This window comes from Notechis scutatus, chromosome 1, assembly GCF_049901735.1.
Source record: "Notechis scutatus isolate UNSWTSFEM ecotype Mainland chromosome 1, rNotScu1.2, whole genome shotgun sequence".
NCBI lineage: Eukaryota > Metazoa > Chordata > Lepidosauria > Squamata > Elapidae > Notechis > Notechis scutatus.
Genome location: NC_142009.1, coordinates 111,932,136 through 111,956,504, shown reverse-complemented (window position 1 = coordinate 111,956,504; position 24,369 = coordinate 111,932,136). Strand labels below are relative to the sequence as shown.

The window sequence follows — 24,369 nt, the reverse complement described above, 5'->3', positions numbered from 1 at the left end:
GTGTTGAACATCTGATGTCAAAATGAATAGCTTATATTAATTCTTTACAGATTTACACCCACTAAGCTAGGTTTTCTTGGCATAGTTGTTTGATCTATAGATATATTGAGCATAGAAAAGAGTTTATATCATGACAACACTGTCTGAATCATTTGGATTATCTGGATCCTTTACAGTCAAGATTCAGATCTCAGTATGGAATGGAAATAGCATTGGTCATGCTTTTGGATGATCTTTGGTAGTAGCAGGATGAAAGTCTTGTATCCATCCTCATTCTGCTTGACCTCTCAGCAGCCTTCATTACCACTGACCATGATATCCTTCTGGATTGGTTCTGGAGATTTGGGGGACGGCAGCACTAGAGTGTATAATATTGGTTCTTCATCTTTCTTAGAACCAATTCCAGTTGGTGGTGATTGAAGGGGAAAGATCCCTCCTTTGGGTCATACATTGTGCGGTTTTCTAGAATTACTGTTCTCCCCTTCTATCCAACATCTGCATGAAGCTGGTGGATGAGATTATTCATTGCCATAGGATTAGGTATAACCTAGTTGCTAGTTTGCTTGCTTGATTGCTTATCACATTTCTAAACTACCCATTTCCCTTTAAAGGTACCTTGGATGGTGTACAGTAAAATGTTACAAAACCCCATCCAGAACCAAAGATGAAACACTCTTGGATGCAGAAGGCTCACCCACAGCCACTCTGTCTTACCAGGGTTCAGCTGAAGTCTGTTGTTCCTCATCCAGGCACCCAACTATTGATACCCAACTATATCTCTCTGACCCTGGAGAATTAGTTAGTGCTATTGACATCCTAGCTCAGTGCCTGGAAGGTGTGAGGGCTTGAATGGGAAAGTACAGGCTCTGGGTCTTTTTGTTCCCCTCTATTTCAGGGAGTATACCATCTATGTTGGTGGATGGGATTGCACTGATCCAAACAAAACGAGTGCATAACCCAAATATTCTAGACTAGTGACTCTTGCTTGATGAGCAAGTGGCAATCTTAGCTTAGGACAACTTTTGCACGGCTCCATATTGTGCCCCAGTTATACCATTCTTTGACTGGGATTGCTCATAGTGCTCCATACAAATACTTCCCATGACAAGACCTTAAAACAGTGCTCTTTGTTGGGTTACAGAGCTCTGTATGCTGGGTTCACCTACTACCTTAATTACTTTCACTAGAAATGGCTTGTAAATTGTATTTTGGATACTAAGAACCTTCAGAAGGACAAATTTTATTACACTGGATGATTTTCCTTCAGTGAATTTAAGTGAAAGAAGTTTTACTTTAAGTTTAAAAATTAAGGAAAAACTTTTTATTTGAAAATAAGCAGCAAAAGAGGGATTAGAATGTTGATTTTGGAAGTTTTTGAATGGACTAAGGAGCAAATAAGATTTTGAAATGATTATAAGAATGCTTCCTGTGGCTTGTTTAATATCCTATTTAAAAAACCGCCTATGAAGATTTTGAATTTTAAGAATTTTTTCCCTTTGGAAATGTTGTGGATTAGAGAAAAACATCATGAGAAGAGTCCTTGAAGGTTGCTTACTAGAAGCAATCAGAAAAAATGAAAGTTTATGATTAAAGGAGAAGACCCACTAATATAAACTGGAGAAAAGTATTTTAAATGTGAAAGAATTCAAGGATAATTGGCAATAATGTACCCCAAACTTTCTCTTAAAGATTGTCTAACACCATACAGTGGGTTCAAAAGAAGAGATGGAGAAGGATACAATTGAGAATCAGCCTGCTTTTGATAGGGATTTAAAATTGACACAAGATTGACACAGACAAAGATGTTTACAAGGCTTTACAAATGAACCTAACTTATGTTTAATAGGTAAAGGAACATACAAATAATAAACTAGAACAGGTGACTTGGATAATCTTCTTTGTTTGGACTTCAAAAAGAAATGTGTTGTACTAATGAAGAAACTCCTGAGATAAGATAAAGTGAGAAAGAAAAAAAGATCAAGTTTGGAATCATTACTTAAGAGAAATAAATATCAAGACATTTAAAAATTAAAAAAAATGTTTATACACTTGGCTTACTTGACCAATGCTAACATGTATATCAGGGATTTTTTTCCCTAACATTTTTAGCTGGTTTTTCAGTGCTTTACAGATTTGTTTAACTTTTTTTTAGAGAAAGTTATAAGCTATGGTATTAAAATTTAGAGGAGATGATGAGATGATAAATTAATTTTCAGTGTTGTTTTTTCTGGTAGCTCTTGGTGGAATTTTTCTTAATGGAGTTTGAATAATGAGGCTTTAAAGTTTGTTTATAGATAAAAGACATGGGAAGAAGAGATTTTGGAGAAAGTAAGGTGCTGGGGAAATGAATATGAAATTGATTTAGTGTGTGTGTGTCAAAGTAGAAAGTAGCAATCTCCAAAATCTCTTAGTTATTTCTTCTCCAAAAGCTACATTAGTTCTCACTTGATTGCCATTTGTTCAGAGACTGTTTGAAAGTATGCCAGTGCTGAATGAATCATGACCTGTATCCAAAGCTACAACATTGCAGTTCTCCCATGAGCTGTTCAGAGCATCCAGAAGTGGGAGGTGCTTCAGTCTCTTCTGGAAAGGCTGGGCTTAAAACTCCGGGACGCTCCTCCTCCTCCACGGAACACCTCCTCAGCGTCCCCCAGTTTTAGCTCAGCCTTCGTGGTAAGAGGTTGTGCACTCCCTGACTGGAATAGTTTTCTGATTCAGGTTTGCTCTTGAGTTATTTCGGCTTGTAAAAATCTTCCCCATTTAATTTGGCTTTTTTCAGGCTTGTGCCTCTATTAGGTTGCCTCGATCAGTTTAAAAACAGTTTCTTTGTAACTAGTGGAGCCTGCCACTCTGCGGGCGCCTGAGGCAACCGTCTCAGGCAATTACCTTATCTAACTTTCCGATCGTCTTCTCTGCGATCGTAGCGGAGCGCTCGCAGCCGCGGCTCACTTCGCCTTGCTGTTTCGTCTGACAGGAGCATTTAACTCGCAAGTTAAAGCCTCAGCAGCAGCGGCTCGTTAGACTTCTCAGACATTAGCAGCGGAGATTCTGGCTTCCCGCCTTTTTCAATGGCTGACTCAAGTTCGCGCCTAAATATCACAGGCGCCATTCCCCGCTGGTTTCCCTTTTTGGGGACCAGGGCAGTACCTTCCCACTTTGTTCTCCCTGGGTTTAGCTTTACCTTGTCTGGCTGACATTGGATAAGCAGGCTAGTCATTAAACAGGAATTTCCTTGCCTTTGGATCATTTCTTTGGAGTGAATCCGCAAGTGCCATTTTAAACAGCAGGATGTTTTGTTTTGACAGGAAAGAATCCACCTCAGATCCTGTATAGCTGGTTTCCCTTGTTGGGGACCAGGGATCTAGAAAGTTCTCGCTTGGAGCACTTGGGGGTTTCCCTTGTTGGGGACCCTTAGATACTGTTTACCATATGCACAGTTTTACATATAGATATAGGCACATGTATATGTATACGAGCGTATATATATATGTGTGTGTGTGTGTGTGTGTGTGTGTGTGTGTGTGTTTTCTGAGGTTCTCGTGGGTATTTGTATGTGGATCTTTGGTTATTCGGGTTTTCTCCCACGTAAAATTGGAAGTATCTAGGCAACGTTTCGATGAAGTCTCATTCATCATCTTCAGGCTTGTGTCTTCGGCTCTGTGCTTCTCAGAGTAATGTGAGCTTGCAGCTGCTTCTTCCTTTTAACTGCTAGTGAGGGTGTGACTTGATTGGGTGGGGGCTTGGCTGTGTTCTGATTGGGTGGGGGTGTATTCTCATTGGTTGGGGGCCTGGCTGTGCTCTGATTGGCTGGGGGTTGGCCGTGCTCTGATTGGCTGGGGGTGTGTTCTGTTCAGGTGGGGGCTTGGTTGTGCTCAGGTTAGTCTTAGTTGCTGGGGGATTTGAGCTGGTGAGCTGTGATCCTGCTGTTTGGCTTCGCGTTCGTGGTCGTGCCGCATCTTCATGGTGGGCGTCAGTTTGCTTCATGTATGGGTCGGAGGGGTTTGAAGTGGGTAGTGATGCAGCTGCGGTGCGGCTTCTGGTCCGTGGTCGTGTCTCATCTTCTGTGTGGGTGTGAGTCTGCTTTCTACATGGAAGTGTGGTGGTAGCATCTTGTGTGGCCCTCGTGGGTGTGGGTCTGGTGTCATTCTGAATGTTAGGTACTTGTCTGTTCATGAGGGCGGGTTTCCAAATGGCTGGTAGGCGGGAGGTGTCATCTCGTTTATTCATGCTGTGTGGGCGTTTTTCTATCTCTATGGCTTCTCTGATTATTCTGTTGTTGAAGTGTTCGGTTTTGGCGATAGTTCTGGTATTTTTAAAGTCAATCTCATGTCCTGTGGCTTTGAGGTGTCGGACCAGGGAAGAGGTCGGTTCTTCTTTTTTGATTGAGTTCTTGTGTTCTTCAATGCGTGCACTTATTCTTCTGTTAGTTTGTCCAATGTATGCCACCACCACACTTCCACGTAAAAAGCAGACTCACACCCACACAGAAGATGAGACACGACCACAGACCAGAAGCCGCACTGCAGCTGCATCACTACCCACTTCAAACCCCTCTGAGCCATACATGAAGCGAACTGACCCCCACCATGAAGATGGATGGGGAGCTCACTTCCAATCCCACACTGCGCAGGGAATTTGGACTATTTCCGAACAATCACTGTGAACAGTTCACCTGGCCTTACGCAGCTTCTACCCCTTTTCCAGTCACACCACGTTCTGGTTGTGACAGACAATATCACAACCAAGGCCCACGTAAACAGACAAGGGGGTACCCATTCCAAACTTCTGATGCTGGAGACGGCCAATTTGTTCAAGTGGGCCGAGGCCAATCTGTTTTCGCTCAAGGCAGAACACATAGCAGGGCCCTTAAACACACAGGCGGACTGGCTCAGCAGGGCCATGATAGATCAGGCAGAGTGGCACCTACACCCGTCTGTCTTCCAGGAAGCAGTGCGGAGGTTTAGGCAACCGGTGATCGATCTATTTGCCTCTCCTCTCAACGCCCAATTGTCCCGGTATATCTCAAGGTATCCGACTCAGGGGGCAGAGGCCGTCAATGCCCTGTGTTGTCAGTGGCCTCCCGGACTTCTATATGCGTTTCCTCCACTCCCGGTAATACCCAGGTTGATCCAGAAGTTATTGGAGGAACAAGCGAAATTGATATTGGTCGCCCCTTACGGGTCCAGGCGAACGTGGTTCGCAGACTTACAGGACCTGTTGAGAGAACAACCTTGGAAAATTCCACCATCTAAGGTTTTCCTCTCCCAAGGGCTGATACTTCACCCAAACCCACAATGGCTCAGTCTAACCGTATGGAGGTTGAGCGGAGCCGTTTAAGGGCCCAACAGATTTCAGAGGATGCTATTGCCACCATTCAAGCATCCAGACGGTCCTCAACAAATCGTATATATGAGGCCACGTGGTCCGCCTTCTGTCACTGGTGCCAGGGGTCTAAGATCGACCCAACTGCCCCATCAATATGACAATTATTGGCCTTTTTACAGGAGGGGTTGACCAAGGGCCTATCTCCAAATACTTTATGCAGACAGGTGGCGGCTTTAGCCTTGGTGATAGCCTGGGGTGACCTCCGGTCCATAGCGCACCATCCATATGTCCGCAGCTTTCTTAAGGGTGCTGCAAACTTATGGCCTCCTGTAATTCACTGCTATCCCACCTGGGACCTCAACAAGGTGTTAAGCGCACTTACAACTGGCCCGTTCAAGCCTTTAAGAACCGATAGTCTTAAATTCCTGACATATAAGTTGGCCTTCCTAATTGCAATCACATCAGCAAGGAGGATTTCCGAATTGGCGGCATTGTCAATGAGAAAGGACCTGTGCGTGTTTCATGCGGACAGAGTGATTCTCTGATTGGATTCATCGTTCATTCCTAAAGTAAATTCAGCCTTCCACAGAGCGCAGGAGTTGGTGCTTCCAAATTTTTGTCCAAAACCATCTCATAGACTGGAGCATCAATGGCATCAACTTGACGTTCGAAGGGCCTTAAGCATCTATCTAGACCGCACGGCGGCATTTCGAAAATCTGAGGCTCTATTCCTATCCTTCAACCCATCCACTTTAGGGCAAAAAGTGTTGTCGATGACCATCGGTAGATGGTTGAGAGCCACCATAGCTAAAAGTTACGAATGCCAGTCCATCTCAGTTCCTAAGGGCATTGCAGCCCACTCAACAAGGAGTGCAGCAACATCAGCAGCATGGGCCACACGGGCTTCCATAGACGAAATTTGGAGTGAGGCCAATAGTGGATAGTTTGAGGTTAAAGGAGTGGGGGTTAGAGGATGTAACAACAGAGTCAGGTAGTGCATTCCAGGCATTCACCACTCTGTTGCTGAAGTCGTACTTTCTGCAATCAAGTTTGGAGCAGTTTACATTGAGTTTGTATCTGTTGTGTGCTCTTGTATTGTGGTTGAAGCTGAAGTAGTCATTGACTGGTAGGACATTGTAGCATATAATTTTGTGTACTATGCTTAAGTCCAACTGTAGGCGGCGTAGTTCAAGGTTGTCCAAGCCCAAGATCTCAAGCCTGGTGATATAGGGTATTCTATTGCGAGCAGAGGAGTGTAGTATTTTTCTCATGAAATATTTCTGGACTCGCTCAATTGTATTAATATCTGATATACAGTGTGGACTCCAGACTGATGAGCTGTACAATCCTACACATCTAGCAAAAGTTTTGTATGCTCTAGTTAGCAATTCAATATTTCCGGAGGAGAAGCTTTGTAAGATTAGATTTACTACTCTTAAGGCCTTTTTGGCAATGCTGTTACAATGAGCTTTGGCGCTTAGGTCATTTGATATGAGTACACCAAGGTCCTTGACAGAATGAGGATTGTCAACAAGGTCCTATCCACCTAGTTTGTATTTGGTGTACTGTTTTTTTTTTTTTTTTTTACCAATGTGTAGGATTGTAGTATTCGTTGGTCGAGATTTGGAGTGCCAATTGTTTGACCATTCAGACACATAATCAAGGTCGCTTTGAAGGACAGTAGCATTGTCGGTGGTGTTGAATAGTTTTACGTCATCCACGAAGAGGACACAGTTGCTTATAAGGTGATCGCAAAGTTCATTTATATAGAGTATAAAGAGCAGGTCCTAGAACGCTGTCTTGGGGCTGCCTGCTGGAGAGATTCAGCCCCTACACAGAGTTGTGTCTTTCCAGTGAGCAGCTATAGGAGAGCAAAAGGGTCTTTGCCGGAGGGATTTGGCCCTGTGCTGGGCTGAGCTTTTTAGTAGGCAGCTCCTTAAGGGCAAAAAGGCTGCCTCTGAAGGATTTTGGCTCTGTGGTCAGTCCAGCTTTTGCTTTGTTTAATGATCTAGGAAACCATGTAATGATTGCAACCAGGATTGCAGTTGTTGAGCGAAGCAGTCACATGAAGTCTCACTTAACAAATGCTTCACAACAAACAAAGATTCTGGTCTTAATTGTGGTTATAAGTTGAGAACTACCTATAATTTACTGCAAAGTAACAAAACCATTATCACATGAATAACGTCTCACCTTCAATGCATACTTTAACATTTGCATTTATATACACCTAGGTGTAAAAAAAGAAGAATCCTGCCTGTACTTAAATTAAATCTGATTTCAGGAGAAATGTATTTGTGTGTAAAAAAGGAGTTCTATAGGACTGATGTTATATGTGTCAGATAGAAAGTAGGAAATGGGCTCAGTATTCCTTCACTGTTTGCCAAGCAGAAGTATAAGATATTGATTATGTAAGGAGTGCAGCCAAGGAGATGTTATTGATTTTTTTCATCATCAGATTTTAACTTTTGTTTCTTTTAGAACATTGGCAATCCTTTATTTTTTAAATCATTCATGATTTCATTATTGTAGAAAGTCATCCACTTATATATTTGTTTTATCTGGACTATCGGTTACATTAAGGGACTGTTTGCATATGTGCATGAGCCATGAAAAAAAGTCAGTTAAAGATTTATATCTTGAATTGAGCTATGAAATGTTGAATAGTAATCAAGTGATAAGTCTGAACCATCTTAGGAGCACAAAATTTTGTTCTTTATTCAGTCATTATAAACATAATTTTGGTCTATATCGGGGTGTCAAACTCGCGGCCCATGGGCTGGATGTGTCACATGCTGGCCCCGCCCCACCCAATTTAGTGAAGGGGAGGAAGTCCTGATACATCACGTGACACCGCCATGACCACACAAGTTTGCCACCCCTGATCTATATTTTCTGGAGTCATATTAATTATACAACAGTACGTTGAGCAAGAGTATGTTGAGCAAGAGCGTGAGCAGTCTGGAGAAAGCAAATATGTGCATATGGTGCAAATGTTTAATAAAGTTCACTACTTTTGTAAAGATGAAAATCAGAACTGGATTCCCATATAGAAAACATAAACATGGTTTATTTTCTGTGACATGATATTTAAAGCCAAATAGATGGTACTGATAAAAGTGGAATCATTTGCACTTTTTGAACTTGGTTGTTTGCTTGCAGACATTTCATTATCCAAGTGATTAATATCTTCAGTGCTAATAAGTATGGAATTTGCTCCCCATTTATATACAGTAGCTTGCCCTGTTGGTGAGGAATGTGGGTTTTTTTTCCCCTTGGTAGGTCCTTGATTAGCCTATTGTTTTCTGCTTGATGATTTGACTGGTGTTTATCTGGGTGTTGGCTGCTAGAGAGGATTTGTTCTGTTTTTTTGTTTTCCTTCTTAGCTTTTTGTCATCTCTTTTGAATGGTGTAAATAGATTTATTTCTATATATCTGTTCGTTTATTTCAATGTGTGTAGACTAACCAAATCCAAAAAAACCACTAGAGAATTCCTGGAATCTTGGCATCTAGGCTAGTCAGGCACCAGTAAAGACATAAACCTGTTAAATCTTATTGTGTTATGCAGTAGATAATTTAACCTTGCTTGTATGTTGGAGGATTGAGAAAGTTAATACTTTCTGATTCCTTCTTTAGCCAATTTCTCTTTCCTTCCTTCCCCATTCCAGAGGCTCACATGGGAGATGGTCAGAATGTGAAGATGTCAGCCACAACTATTTGCTGAAGATCTTTTCATTTGCCTTACTTATATTGCATTAAAAAGGAGGAGTGAGGTTTGAATATGACTTTGAAATTAAACATAAGAATAGTTCCCATGTTTTGATTCTTTAGAGAAAAAAAAGATAGAATGGGATGAATCGGAAGATTGTACCTAGAGGGAAGTAGAAGAAATTAACGATTACAATTAAAAGAGGAAATTTTTTAAAGTCAACTCATTTATAAAGAATGGAGCAAGATACCTTCAATTTGGATATTTAGAAGGATAATTGAAAACAATGGATTCAGAAGTTTATTTTTAAAATGTCTGTTATTACAGATAGATGATATGTAAGTGATGTTACATAGGAAACAAACCTGTAGACAAGACTGAATGTCGACCCTGAAGATGACATATGTCTAGCCATATTTTATTGTAGCCTTTTTTCTATTCTTTTCTAAGCTTTCTTTAGGTTTCCTGCAAAGGAATTTAATGGTGCTTCAAGTTCTTCACATTCTAGCAGCAGGAAAGGGGTTTGTAGAGATAAGGGGGGAATGTTATAGCTCGGTGGCTTTTCTTTCCATGGGAACTGCAGCTGGAGGAAGGTGGAGTTTGGAATCATCAGACTGATGGACTGAGAACTGATTGGAGATTGTGACTATGGGGGGGAAGTTTCAAACTTTTGCTTTTTACTGGGTGTAATTCTGGCCAGAGTCGGAAGTGCTCCAAGACCTTGCCAATCTGATGTGTTCCTGTCATGCCCCCATTGGAAACTGAGGAAAGGCAGAGTCAGTCCAGGCAAGGCTTTTATGAATTAGTAAGGCCTGCAGAACAGGGAGAGCTCAGGAGAAGATCAAGGATTACCCCCTCCTGATCCAAGAGCAAGGAGGGAAGAGAGACGGTGAGATCAACGCAGATTGAGCCGGCTATGAGGAAGGGGAGTGCCCCGCCCCCTTTCACAAGGCATACCTGAGGACTGAGATGTAAGGAAGTGCTGGTGGGAGGGGCATTTGTCGGGAACAAGCATTGAATCTGTGGAGCTTCGTGTGCACTTGCCAAAGCCAGGAGATTGCGCTTGTGGAACTTGCCAGTTTGCCTGCTTCACTGAACTTCTGGCTCTGGTTAATGTTTGGCTAACCTGGCTTTTTGGATTGCTGCCCTGGTTGCTGTGTAGCTAACCTTGCTTATTGGACTACTCATAGCCAGAGGCTTCTGAAGGTGCATGTGAGAGCTTTGCTTCAGGACTTATAGTGAATGTGGGAATGTTAGGGGGCACAGTTGGAGCAATAAAAGGGAGTTAGATCTGTTCTCTGGGTATGTTGTTTATGTGCCATGCCCCAGATCATCACATGTTCCTAATAAACAGACTTTGAAGAAAAATGGATGCCTTGGATTTTTATTCTGGGGACATATTACTTGGAACTTTGACTGAATTTGATTTGAAAGTGGATTTTAAAATGACAGACTACAAGAATGATATGGAAAAAGGTGATATGCTAGCTATACAAATGAAACTGAATAATATTGTAATATCAAAAGGGATACACAATAAAAAGCCAGAAGAGTGATTGGATTTATAAAAAAAGACTTGCTAAAGTTTTGAAGGATTTTGTGAGACTGAACAAAGGAAAAAAATGAAAATAAAGTAATTTCTAGGACATTATTTGAAAGGATTAAAAACCAAGATAGTTAAAAGTACAGGAGAGGAATATAAAGTTGGTTTATTTGATCTAGGTTAAAATGGATATGTAGTTGCAGTATCTCTGCTAACCCTTAATAGACTTGTTGACCAGAAATGAATGACAAGTTTTAAATTTTGGTTTATAGTTAAGAGTTTGACATGTAGGGGGGAAAGGGATTGTTTATTGCTGTTTAATAGAAGGTAATCAGTTATTAAAACTATATGTGTGATGAAAGAAGAAAATTGTTCTTTATATATTTCTTTTTTCTTTTCTGCAATTTTCCTTTTTTACTCTTTTACTTTGTATTAGTTTTTATCTTTTCAATTTCAATTCTTAATAAAATTATTTTTTAAAAAATCTACCATGTAGGTTGTACAAAGTTTTGAAAGGGTATTTCTGAAACAGTTTTGACTGGCTTCATAGCAAGGAAACAAGTAAGGTACTGTAGCTTTAAAACATTTAGTAGTCTTTATATGGATTTTTTTGGTGCTTCAGTGTAAAAAATATTTCCTTAGGTGTAGGCCAGGACCGGAACATGGAGTTGCGTAAGAAGTACCATGTAGGTTGGAAAGAGTGGGTATGCACCAGAGATGCCATGTGGATTTGAAAAGGGGTGCTTGATGAGTGACATAGGTCAGGGAGAGCATGTGAATGAGTGTCACTGGTCAGGGGAACATATAAGAAATGGCATAGACCAGGAAAGGGGTTCCTTTTCCCCTTCCCCTTGCTTCCACTTTCCCTTTCCAGCAAACAGATAAGTGACTGCTGTTGTGGGAGGGGAGGGAGGGAGGGAGGAAGGAATTGCAAGAGTAGCTGACAGAAAACTGTCATAGAATATTGATAACGTAGATCATGTGACCACAGCAACAATGCAGCAGCAGCCAGTAGCCATGAAACAGCCACAGCCTTCCCAAATTTCATTCCTGTAGGAATCATAGATCCCAGATTCTCACATTCTGTAAGTTAGCCCATTTGAACTACCTTAGTTCAAAAATTGTTGCCTTATGATGCTGTTTCACCCAGTAAAAGATCATGACAATGAAAGTTTAAATATATAGATGGTGAATGATTACCAGGTTAGCTGTATTAAGGTCCATTTTTTAGAGGACACATATTCCAAAATCAAGGGGGAAAAGAGCAATCATACCAACGTAATGCTGGTATGTTACTGTGTACATAAAATGAATTATTCAGGGCAAATGGCTTCTCTGTCCAGTGGCTACCTTGTTACATGTTCCATTAATGTACTATATTCCTCATTGTAGCTGAGCTTTTTTTTTAACTTTGATGTAAAATTGAAAGCTCAGGCATTGTTTTTAAAGAAATTGGTCAAGCTATCGAAAAATTACAAATTACACACTTTCCTTTCAGTAACATGTTACCTACACACACACACACACACACACACACACACACACACACACACGAAAGTGTCATGGGTTGGAATATTTAATTGCCATGGTGCAGAAGCCACAGTGGGATCTGAAATTTTCTTTGAATTTATAAAATTCATATTTTAAATATCTCTTTTGTACATATCCAGTATGAGATGGGGAAAGAAGTAGAGAAAAATGGCCTTTTGTTTTAACAACCGTAACAGAGCTAAAGCTTCTGGATTCGTTGCAGGTTTTGAGGTTGAAGACCCCCCTAATTAGTAATCACCAGTAGTTAATGAGTCTTGCCTTCGCAGACATTTGTTTTTTAATAAACAACAGGCTGAAGTCTCAACCAATAAGGCCTGAGACAATAGGATGCTTTTTTGGTGGTCTATAGGCAATAGGTCCAATTGTCAAGTTTACAATTGTAAAGTGATTAATATTTCTTTAGCACGTGCGTATATTCTACTTTGAAAATCTACTGGTAGAATTTTGTAGCATTATTTTACTGATCTGCAAAAAGCCGGTTAATAACATTGAATCTTCCATTATTTTGCAAAAATACAGTATAGCTAAGGTTATATTATCAGTAATTCCTTTGAGATGTCATTTTTAAAAAGCAAAGTTATGGCAGTGATTAGAAAACTGCACAGCTCCTTAGAGCTTGGCCATAAGAGGTTACATTTTCATCTCATGAAGTATGTAACTAATTTTGGTTGAATAAATGCAGGTTTTGTTTATTTTGTAATAGAGGAAACTGCAGCAGAGAGGAACTACCTGTTAAATGTCATGTTGTGTAATTTCCCCACATTCTTCATTCTCCAAGAGAGTCTGTATTTGTGTGGGAATTTCTTTTGGCTACAATTCGACACACCACAGCTTGGATGAAAGCTTTACACACCCCTTTATTACATTTCACACTTTCCCTAATACAAAGCTGCTGTCTTGGCTGGACAGGGCTAACTTCACTCTCCTAGTTCTAATTATTTGGCCTAGCCATGATCAGATGCTTAGGCTTTAACATACTTAGTCGGTTTCTTTCTCTTTAAGTTCTAATGAGATAAATGCTTATAATCCTTTTCTCCTTCTAGAGTTTCTTACACATATTGGGGATATTGTACAGCCTCAGCTGACTTGCTCTTTCTATACAACAAGACACAAGGCAAAAGGTACAACTTGCCTCCAGAAGTTGTAAATGCTCCAACACTGGAAGTTTTTAAGAAGAGATTGGATAACCATTTGTCTGAAGTGGTGTATGATTTCCTGCCTAAGCAGAGATTGGACTAGAAGATCTCCAAGGTCCCTTCCAACTCTGTTATTCTGTTGTGTTCTGCTCTGTTCTATTCTATTGTGCTGCTGAGCACCAAGTGTTGTTACTGTTTGCCTGTGGTCACAAATGCCCAAAAAACTAGACTGGGCATAGGGTTTCATGGAAGTTTGCATCTGAAATTAAGTTGATTTTGGGTGGTCTTGGTTTACTACAGAAACCTGCAGTGTATGGCAAATCTGGTTTACACTATATTTGGCTTCAGAGTCCATATATATTGGAGATGGCCTTTAGTTACTGGAAGAGTATCATAAAATTTTATATGCATGTAGACCATTATTCCTTGAAAGCTAACTCCAGAAAGAATCACTTAATTTGGAACATGGGCTGCTTTGCCAGGCAGAAATGGCTTTTGCATTGCTTGATGGATAGAAGATTTGGTTTAGATACAAAATAATAAGTCTATAGAAAATTTCATCTATTGTGAGAACTGAGGAAAAATATTGGTTCACTTATTTTCTATTGGCAAGGCCATAGGATAACATTGTGGACTCCTTTGCTTTCATAACCACTCCTTGTTTCATGACCACAATTTGTTCCCTAAATCAATGGTCCCCAACCTTTGCAGCTTGGTGGCCTGTCTAGGGGAGATGGGAACCAGTTTGTGTGAGCATCAGGCCTATGCACATGAGCCCAAGCTGAGCTATGCACATGTGAGTGTGTCAGTAGCTTGGAATAACTGGCTTTTCTTGTAGTATCTCAGTTGAAAAGTTTGCAAAGGCATTTCTTCTATAATTCTTAAGTTATGAACTGGATACTAATTGTTTATTTCAGTGATTACATCAATGTGTTCTAAAATGTATCATTTAACAACATTGTAGTCACCTGGTGGCATGAGATACCATTTAAGTATTACTTACCTGCCTCCAGTTACATATGCTGCAATTTCATACTGGCAATTCTTTCCTGGCGTGGGAAATATGTAAGAGAATACAGAGCTCCTCTACTCTTTCTTTCTTTCCTTCCTTCCTTCCTTCCTTCCTTCCTTCCTTCCTTCCTTCCTTCCTTTCCTTCCTTTCTTCCTTCCTTCCTTCCTATTCTTTAATAAGATATGGCACAATCTATGGATTTATAATATTCATTACAAATCAGAGCTGCAATTATTGAATGGGTTTTTAAATACTGGAATGTAATATACAATTAGTCCTCAATTTACAACCATAATTGATCCCAGAATTATGGTCATAAATTGTGACAGTTAAGTTGATCTCATGATGCCCAATTTTACAACCTTTCTGCAGTAGTCATTAAACAAACACAGTTATAAAGAGAACACTGCAGTCGTTAAGCAAATCCATTGTTTGCAATAGGTGGTTATTGCCAGGAACCAAAGATAAATGCCATTTTCTGAAAAAAACTGTCATAAACCATCGCATGATTGCATGATGCTACAAATGCAGGCTGACTATCAAATGCTCAAAATGCAATCATATGACCATGGAGTGGGGGACCATAAGTAGCCCTGGGTAGGTTCATCATAAGTTTGAGTGGTTGCTAAACAACCGTTCATAAGTCAATATTACCTGTACAAGAATAAGAATCATTGTTTCATGAAAGAGTAATGTCTATTTCTTTTTTGTGCAATCTAAGAGTAACAAAATGAATAGTTGTAAAGTGTCCAACACCCCAAATAGAGGAGGATTTGTCTGTCTGTTTGTTTATTTTAAAGAAAGGATGCTTGGGCTATATAACTTGATATAGTGACAGTGGCCTATTACTGCTGTTCCAATTACCTGCTACTCTGGATGGTAATTTTCATTTATCTCCCTCTTCTACAGGTGAGGGATACCATTGCCAACAATAGATTTCTAGAGATTCTTTTAAAGGACTGCTTCAACTTCAGTTCAAAGAATGAGAATGCCTTGTTTCTCTGTTCAGCTTGGAGGTAAATAGTGGGTGAACCATTATTTGATTTATTTTCTGGCCACAATTATTTCAGAAACAGTCCTAGTGAGCTGATTGATGTTTAATATATTTTTTGTTACATGGAACTGTTTTGCTCTATAACTCCTGAGGAAATGGATCATAGCCTAAATTCTATTAAACTGACCACTGTTGATTAGATCCATCCCACTGGTCCATGTAGAATCTGTGTGAAAAAGTGGTGCCATCTGTCATAATGGTGGTGGTGATATAGCCCTTTCTCAAGAAGCCATCACTAGATGCGAGTTCTGCACAATTTTCATCCAATTTCTGGCTTTCCTATTCTCAGGAAGGTTCTTGAGAAAAGAGCCCTGGATTAAGGAGATTATACCCCAAATAGGGACTGCTGGATCAAAGAAAGGGAGTTTTTATATATATCGTTTCAGTCAGGTGTCAGGATAGGACATAGTATGGAAAAAGCATTTACTGCATGTTTTGATCTCTTGTGAAACTGTGATAGGAGCAATGCAACCATCTTCTTGATCTTTCATCAGCTTTCAGTATGTTCAATCTTGATACCTTTCTGGGATGACTGCATGATTTAGGAATGGGATACAATGGTGTTGTACTGATTTTCCTTTTGCTTGGGTTGGTTTTGGCTAGGGTGTGTTGTGAGGATTAAGATTAAGCTTCCAGAATCTTTCTTGTAGAATGTCTCAGAGCATGACAATCTTACCTCTCCTATTTAACGTGTGACCCACTGAGAGAAATCATCCACCAATCAATATCATCAGTTTGTGGATGATAATAAATTTGCATCTCCTTCACTGGACCAACCAAATAGTGTTCCAGAGCTGGAGGCTGTGAAGAACTGGAAAGGAAAGAGCACGCTTACATTTAACCTTGAGAAGGCAAGAGTGGCTGTGCTTTTTCAAGGATCCGTAGTGTGTCATATTTAGGTTTGCATAAGTTTGCCTTATCCTATATGGAACTCACTCAAGTTTAGAAGTTTTCCTGGATTCTCAGTTCCTGTTGAAGGACAAGTGCTATGCAAACCTATGCAGCCTTCACCAGGATTTGTCTGATGCACTAATTCTGCCTTTTCTTGGATGGGCAGTCACTTCTCACAGTTGCTCATGCCTTTGTCACCTCATGTTTAAACATGAGTTGATTAGTCCAAATTAACTAAGTCCAGTTGAGGTGACTAAGGCATAGCTTGTCCAGTTACCTGGAAAGAGTTTTGATGGCTGTGTTCCTGTTATAATCTCTTTTTCATTTTTTTTGTTCTTTGATTGCTTTTTGTGTATTTTTTTTTAGCAACCTAGAGTTGTCAATCAATTAATAAAATATTGCAACTCCTAATGAAGTAGACAATATCCTTGGCTCTTTTATAGACCACTTGTTTCTTAGAACCATGTTCTTCCTTGTTGGTCAAAACCTCCGGGGAGGTTGCACATGAATGAATCCAAGAAGAGACAATTCATCTAAAAAAAAAACATCTACCTTGAAAAAGACAGTGGTGCTTCCCTTTTTCCTCCATGCTGCTGTGAGAGCCCAGGATGGGTATGACTACTCCTGATGACATCATCAAACTGGGTCCATCTAGTATAAAAGTAGCAGCCTGTGGGAGAAACCCCCCAGCTTTGACTCAGCTTCTTTTGATGACCATAAGCTGGTGTCTCTGAAAGCAGTTTAGTTAGCAGCAAAAGTGAAAGCTATCTTCGTCATTGGCATACTCCCGGGGAGCTGTGCCTTCAGGAGAGTGGGCTCCACCCTCCTGCAATGCCGAGGATTTGACATTTCTTTATCCAAGGGAGACTGTCAGTAGGGAGCAACCCTTGATCCTCCCCCACAGTCTTCCCTCAGCGATTTCGGCCGCAACAATCATAAAGATCGCATCAGCGATAACAGCGCCTCTCAGCTGATCGTGAAAACCGCAGTTTTCACTTTATTGCTGATTTCACCATTCGGGGCTGTTTACAGCCTAAGGAGCGATTTAACCCCTGCATAGCCTGTAGCTCTTGTGAGTGGCCAAATTAAAGGCAGAGAAACGAAGGCATGCAGCCTTAGAAAGGCAGTTCAACAAAACCATTGAACAAATGAGGGGTCAACTACAACAGGCTTCCTAACCAGGCAATCCTCTAGTTGTTCAGCCAGCTACTTCTAGGGAGAGGGAAGATACCTCAGCTCCTTTTAGCCACCTCCAATCCTGGTCCCCAGAGTGACCTGAAATCCAACCAAGACCTCAAGACTTGAGCAGGTCAGGTCCCAACTTCGCCCAGACTCCTTGGGATCTTTCTTCTTCATCTATCCCATCCGTGGCCCAAAGCAGCTCTCGATCAAGACCAGAGGCCACTTTTACTCCAAAAGCAGCAGGTCTTCGGCCCCCGGATCCTCCATCGAGTGGCAGATCTTTTGACATCAACAAAGTAATCTCCTTAGCCATCAGACAGGGTCTGGCAGAAGGGCTTCAACACATCTTCAGGCCTTCAGACAGACCTCAGCCTTCCTTCACGGCTTTTCCTCTAGCTCAGATTCCCCAAAGGGGACTACCTCACTGTGTAGAACAAAGGGCCCATCTTACCTATGTGGAAGGAGTGGACCTCAGTCAGGGAGAGTATGAGGAATCATCTGAGTGCAGCCCTTCCTCTGATTCTGATCTGGAAGAGGGAGAAATCTGGGACCCCAACCTCTTGGAGGAAGAGGAAGATCTGAGGCCTGATCAGCCTCCTTTGGCTTTTGTATTCAAATCTGCTTTATTCAAACCTCTCCTACACAAGGCACTGGTAACAGCCCAATTGTCAGCGGAGGAAATTGCCCGCGAGCCTCAAATGGTACAGTCAGGGCATGAGGATTCCCTCTTCTTCAAACCCATTGTTCATTTGGAGGTCCTTCCTTCCCCCACCATCTTCTTTTTTGACTTAGTCAAGGAACAATTTGTCTTCCCCACTGCAGGCCCTGCCCATCATCCCAAGATAGGCGGTTCTACAACGTGGGCCCTTAGCTATGGCTCTGGCAGTTCCCCAAGTAGACGCCCCAGTTGTGGCATCCTTCTCCTCAAGCACCCCAACTGAGCCTGAGGACGTACTAAAGGCAGAGGACAAATGCTCCTAACAAACACCATCAAGCCTCGGCTTGGGCCATCCAGGCCTCGACTGCTGCATCATTTTTTACAAGGTCTTTCATCTGCTGACTACGCCAACTTCAAGGCCACATACCTCCATCAGACTGTAGGTTGCATCAAGACCTCAATAAGATCATAGCAGCAACAGAGTTCTCAGCAGACGTCACCCTCAATGCCACCAAGTTCTCTTCCAGGGCCATGGCGTCATCAGTGGAAACTAGGACTGCTATGGCTACAAAATTGGCAAGCGGAGCCTCAATGGAAGTGGAAACTAGCTTCTGCCCCATGTACCAGTGAGAAGCTGTTTGGAAATGCCCTTGACCCATTTGTTGTTGAAACAAAAGACAAAAGGAAAGTCCTTTCATCAACAGGAAAGAGAGCAGACTTCTGCCCTACCCCATACTGGCCTCCTTCATTCAGGCCTGAAAACACTTCTCGCTTCTCCAGACCTCAGAAAGCATAGTCTCAGCATCAAGATCAATGCCATGAAGCTACTGGCAGACAACAAGCTGTGGATAAATGGCCCTTTCGTGGGGGAGGGGGTCGCTCCTTCCATCGCTCTAAATAATCTCTTGTTCTCCCCTTCCATTGGAGATCGTTTGGTCTCCTTTGCTTCCAGATGGGAGGAGTCAATGACAGATGCCTGGGTACTCAATACAGTAAGGTCGGGTTTACAATTAGAATTTCTATCACCACCCCCAGAAAAAATTCTACTCTGTCCCATTTCCTGGGACAGTTCACGAAGGGCACTTATGGAATTGGCCATTAGTCACCTGGTCAATATAAGGGCCATTCAACCAGTCCCTGAATTACAACGTGGATGTGGGCCTTATTCTTGGCTTTTCGTGGTCCCTAAGGCATCAGGGGGGTGGCGAGCCATTCTTGACCTAAAATTTCTGAATGAGTTTATCTCATATAGGTGCTTCAAAATGCAGACTTTGCATTCTATTCTGGAGAGCAGGAGGGCGATCTCTCTTCCATTGATCTCATGGAGGCTTACCTCCACATTCCCATCTGGCCTCATCATCGTCAGTTTCTCCATTTCTGTTACCAGAATTCCCACTTCCAGTATCGGGCCCTTTTGGGCTCTCGTCTGCCCCAAGAGTCTTCACAAAGTTACTGGCGGCATTGGTGGCTTCACTCCAGTCTTTTTCAGTGAGGATCCAATGCTACTTGGATGACATCTTGATACTGTCATCCTCCACCCACTCTGCCCATCAAGATCTTCAAACCATTCTCCATTGCCTCCGGTACCATGGTTTTTCCATCAACTCCAAGAAAAGCCATCTCTTCCCAACAACCAGATTGCTCCATCTGGGAGCCATCATCGACACAACTCTGTGCCAAGTTTTTCTGTCTCCAACCCAAGGGCAGAGTCTTATCAAGATCATTCGACAGGTTCAACGTCAACACACTGTCTCCCTGTGGATGTTGTCCAAACTTTTAGGCAAAATGATCTCATGCATAGGCATCGTTCCATGGGCACGGCTACACTCACGGGCTCTACAATTGTTCCTGCTCCCCTTTCAATGAGCAGGAACCAGCCACACATCTGCCAAGGTCCTGCTCTCTCCAGAGGTCTGCCGTTCCTTCCAAGTAGTGGCTTTCCCCAGCCCTTTCAAAGGGTCTCCCGTTCAAGGAATTGGACAGACTGAACATCACCACCAATGCAAGTCTCCTGGGTTGGGGAGCACTCATGGAGGGTCTCATGGCTCAAGGGATCTGGTCCTGGTTAGACAGGGCCCATAAACTAGCTAGAACTCAGAGCCATTTATCTAGTCCTGAAACATTTCAGGGGCAGGATAGTGGGGTCCCATGTGCTAGTGTTGACAGACAATATAGCTGCAAAGGCGCACATCAACTGGAAAGCTCCAGGGCCCTCATGAGGGAAGTCGAAAGGTTGGGGAGGTAGGCAGAGAGATATCTGCTGTCTATCACAGCAGACCACATCTCGGGAGTTGACAACTCCCAGGCCGATTGGCTGAGCAGGAGCCCAGTTGATCATGCAGAATGGTCCCTTCCCCAGTCCATTTTCAGGGATCTCTCCCTCAGGTTTGGGACCCCGGAGGTAGACCTCTTTGCCTCTCCCCAAAACGCTCAAGTAAACAGATTTTTCACCAGGTTTCCTTGTCAGGGAGCGGAGGGGACCAATGCACTTTGGAGCAGATGGCCCAGCAGTCTCCTTTACACCTTTCCCCCTCTTCCCATCATTCCAGCAGTCATTTGGAAGATGTTGGAGGAACAGGCAGAGCTGATTCTCCTAGCCCCTCATTGGCCCAGGAGACCCTGGTTTGCAGATCTGGTGAACCTGTCTGTAGCCACTCCCTGGAGGATTCCAGACCACATGATCTCACTACATCAGGGGACACTGCTCCACCTGGATCCCCAGTGGTTCAAATTGACCGTGTGGCGCTTGAGTGGCAACTGTTAAGAGAAGCGAATCTCCCAGAACAGGTCATCCTTACTATCTAGGTGTCTCATAAATCTTCTACCACACATATATGCAATGCCACCTGGAGGGTTTTTTTGTCATTGGTGTCACAGGGAAGGTCTCTCTCCTACAGTAGCGGAGGTACCACAGGTCCTCAATTTCCTCCAGGATGGCCTTGACAAAGACTCTCCTAACACTTTATGCTGTCAAGTAGTGGCTCTTGCTTCAGTCATCTCCTGGGATTCCTTTCCTTCCTTGTCCCATCATCCTTCAGTTCAGAGATTCTTAAAAGGGGCTTCCAATCTCCGCCCTCCTGTGGTTCACAGGTTCCCATCCTGGGACCTTCACAAGGTCCTCCAGGCCCTAACAGGACCTCCCTTTGAACCCCTCAGAAAGGTGTCCCTTCAATTCTTGACCTTCAAGGTGGTTTTCTTAATAGCTATCACTTCAGCTAGAAGGGTGTCAGAGTTGGCTGCTCTATCTATACAGCAGGTCCTCTGCACTTTTCACAATAGAGTTGTTCTTCGTTTAGACCCTACCTTTGTACCCAAAATAAATTCTGTATTCCACAGATCCCAAGACATAGTAGTTCCTGATTTTTGTTCCCGTCCACACCACGCCTTAGAGCACAAGTGGCACACCTTAGATATTAGAAGGGCTCTTACAATTTATATCAAACGCACTTCAACATTTAGGAAGACAGAGGCTATGTTTGTATCCTTTCCTCCTCACTGGGGGAACAAGTCCTCTCCTGCCACCTTAAGCAGGTGGATCAGGGCTTGCATCTCACAGGCCTACAAAGCCAAAGCTCTGCCAGTACCACACGGCTTGACAGCACACTCCACTAGAAGTGCTGCAACTTCGGCTGCCTGGGCCACCCAGGCACCCCAGAGGAGATTTGCAGAGCGGCTATATGGACATCCCCATCTCCGTTCATCAGACACTACCACCTGGATTCCTACGCCTCCACAAGCGCAGCTTTTGGCAGACGGGTTCTTCAGCGAGTGGTCTCAAGGGTAGTGGTTGTGAGGAAAATAGGAAGAGGAAGCAGCATTAAATATGTTTGCCTCCTTGAGTTACTTAAAAAAAAAAGGCAGAATGTAAATGAATGCAAACTTCTTTCTTCTATATGTATGTCACACTTTAATATCAATGTATATATGCATCCTAATAAGTTGTCTTGATTCTATATAATTGTTTCATACTTTTATTGTTTATCTTAAAAATAATTATGCATAAATATACATTTCTTACAATAATTGTCTCCAGAATAAAAAAGTATTTATTTCATGAAGTTAAAAGGTAAATAACTGACTGTTGTTTTTCTGAAATTCCAAATTCTTATCAAGCCCTTCTGATATTATGTCCTTTTAAGTTTTTAACATTTTTGTGCCCTTATACCATAAATATCTATAAAGGTAAACCAGCATCTAGTATAAACATTCTAGTATATAGGAAATTTATATTTTCAATATCTATGACAGTAATATAATTTAAAATTTGGAAAAACAAGTCCAATTCTGCCACTTGGATCATGTAAATTGTTTTACTTTACTCTGTAGTATTCTTTGTTTGCTTGTTTTTCTTTTCCAAATAAATGTTTTTAACTTCTTCACCAATCTTGCAGGTTTTTTATGGAATTTGGATTGGTGCTGTCAGTATTATAAAAAATATGATAATAACAGAATAACAGAGCTGGAAGGGACCTTGGAGGTCTTCTAGTCCAGTCTCCTGCTCAAGTAGGAAATCCCACACCATGTCAGACAAATATCTTGTCCAATCTCTTCTTAAAAACCTTCACTGTTAGAGCACCCACAACTTCTGGAAACAAGTTATTTCACTGATTAATTGTTCTGTCAGGAAAATTCTCCTTAGTTCTAGATTGGTTCTCTCCTTAATTAGTTTCCACCCATTGCTTCTTGTCCTGCCTATTAATACAAATACAGTGGTGTTATCTATAAATATCTGAAGTAATTAATAAGTATAATTTTGAAGTGAATTCTAGTACAGCTTCAGTTTCTTTATGTACAAATATACTGGCCAGTAACTTTATCTGTTGCTCTTAGTGTAGGAGAAGGCCTGGCAGAGCCAGGGGGAAGAGTTAAAAGAGGAACCGGTTTAAAATCCTAAGTAGCCACAAACTAATTAAGTCCAACACCCCTTTGAATACCTTGATTCTTATCTTCCAACCTGGTGCTAACTGTTAGTCTGAGAGGATTCCTGTGCATTTATAGGCTTTAACAATAAATTAGTAATTTCTGTGTGTGGACCATTCCCTTTACATAATATGCAAAATAACTCATCTTAATATAGTCTACAATGCAGAAACTAGTAGTGACACATTAATTGTGTTTTCAGTGTGTGATCTTGCATGAGAAAACAATAATGCCTGGCAGGCTTTACTAGGATACAATATGAATTGAGAATGTATTATAAAACATAAAAGCTTTCTAAGCCATGCTGGAATTCCATGGTAGATTGACCTGAATACATTTTTCTGAAGCATGTCCTGCTTTAGAAAACTGCACAACACACAAAATAAGTTCAGTAGTATTGTATCAGTTGCTGGGTTTTTTAAAAAAATTACATGAATTGTGTCATTCATAGCAGTGGTGGGGTTCAAAATTTTTTTACTACTGGTTCTGTGGGCGTGGCTTGGTGGGCATGGCAGGGGAAGGATAATGTAAAATCTCCAGTCAGAGGTATTTGCCAATTCTCCGATCTACTCAAAATTTCCGCTACCGATTCTCCAGAACTGGTCAGAACCTGCTGAATACCACCTCTGATTCACAGTAATCTAAAGCTATTAATACTAGCAAAAGCTGTCTTAACATAGAAATGTGTATAATTACTGGAATAGAGTTCTAACTGCCCTGGCCAGCATAGCCAATGCTGAATAGTATCAGGTGCAAAATTTACTACTGGTTCTGTGGGCGTGGCTTGGTGGGCATGCAGGGAAGGATAATGTAAAATCTCCAGTCAGAGGTATTTGCCAATTCTCCGATCTATAGAATTTCCTCCGATTCTCCAGAACTGGTCAGAACCTGCTGAATACCACCTCTGATTCACAGTAATCTAAAGCTATTAATACTAGCAAAAGCTGTCTTAACATAGAAATGTGTGTATAATTACTGGAATAGAGTTCCTAACTGCCCTGGCCAGCATAGCCAATGCTGAATAGTATCAGGTGCAAGTGTTTAGCTAATTCAGTATTGCTTGGTCACAAAGCATTTTCACAATGGTTTATGAGCTATGGAGCTCTTTCCAGACTGAATTTATTTTCTTATTTTAAAATATAGGCATTAGTATTACATACTGGGGGGAAAAACCACTCTATCCCTTACCAACCTGCCAAAATTGTTGGTGCTGCTATATTAACTTCACTGTATCTCTGCCTGCACAAATGCATTTAAGAAAGAGAACTAAAGAACAACAATATGTTTTTATATATTGTCAACAGTCAACATCCAGATAAGCAGGATTTCGTACCAGACATTCAAACAGTAAACAGTACCTTAAAGAACAATCAACTGAGACAAAGCA

General features: G+C 41.7%; 1 protein-coding gene across 6 annotated transcripts in view; it reads left to right on the top strand.

Annotated features, from left to right (window-relative positions):
• FUT9 (fucosyltransferase 9) overlaps nucleotides 1-24,369 on the top strand; it is a 76,181-nt gene that overhangs the window by 33,764 nt on the left and 18,048 nt on the right. For 3 of the 6 annotated variants that reach the window (XM_087943189.1, XM_087943180.1, XM_087943172.1), the window contains exon 2: nucleotides 15,187-15,293. The exons of the other annotated variants lie outside the window; for them this stretch is intronic. In XM_087943189.1, the coding sequence (XP_087799315.1) occupies nucleotides 15,260-15,293 (34 nt within the window). In that variant the 5' untranslated portion in view covers nucleotides 15,187-15,259. The remainder of the gene's footprint in view (nucleotides 1-15,186; nucleotides 15,294-24,369) is intronic. 6 annotated transcript variants of the gene reach the window in all.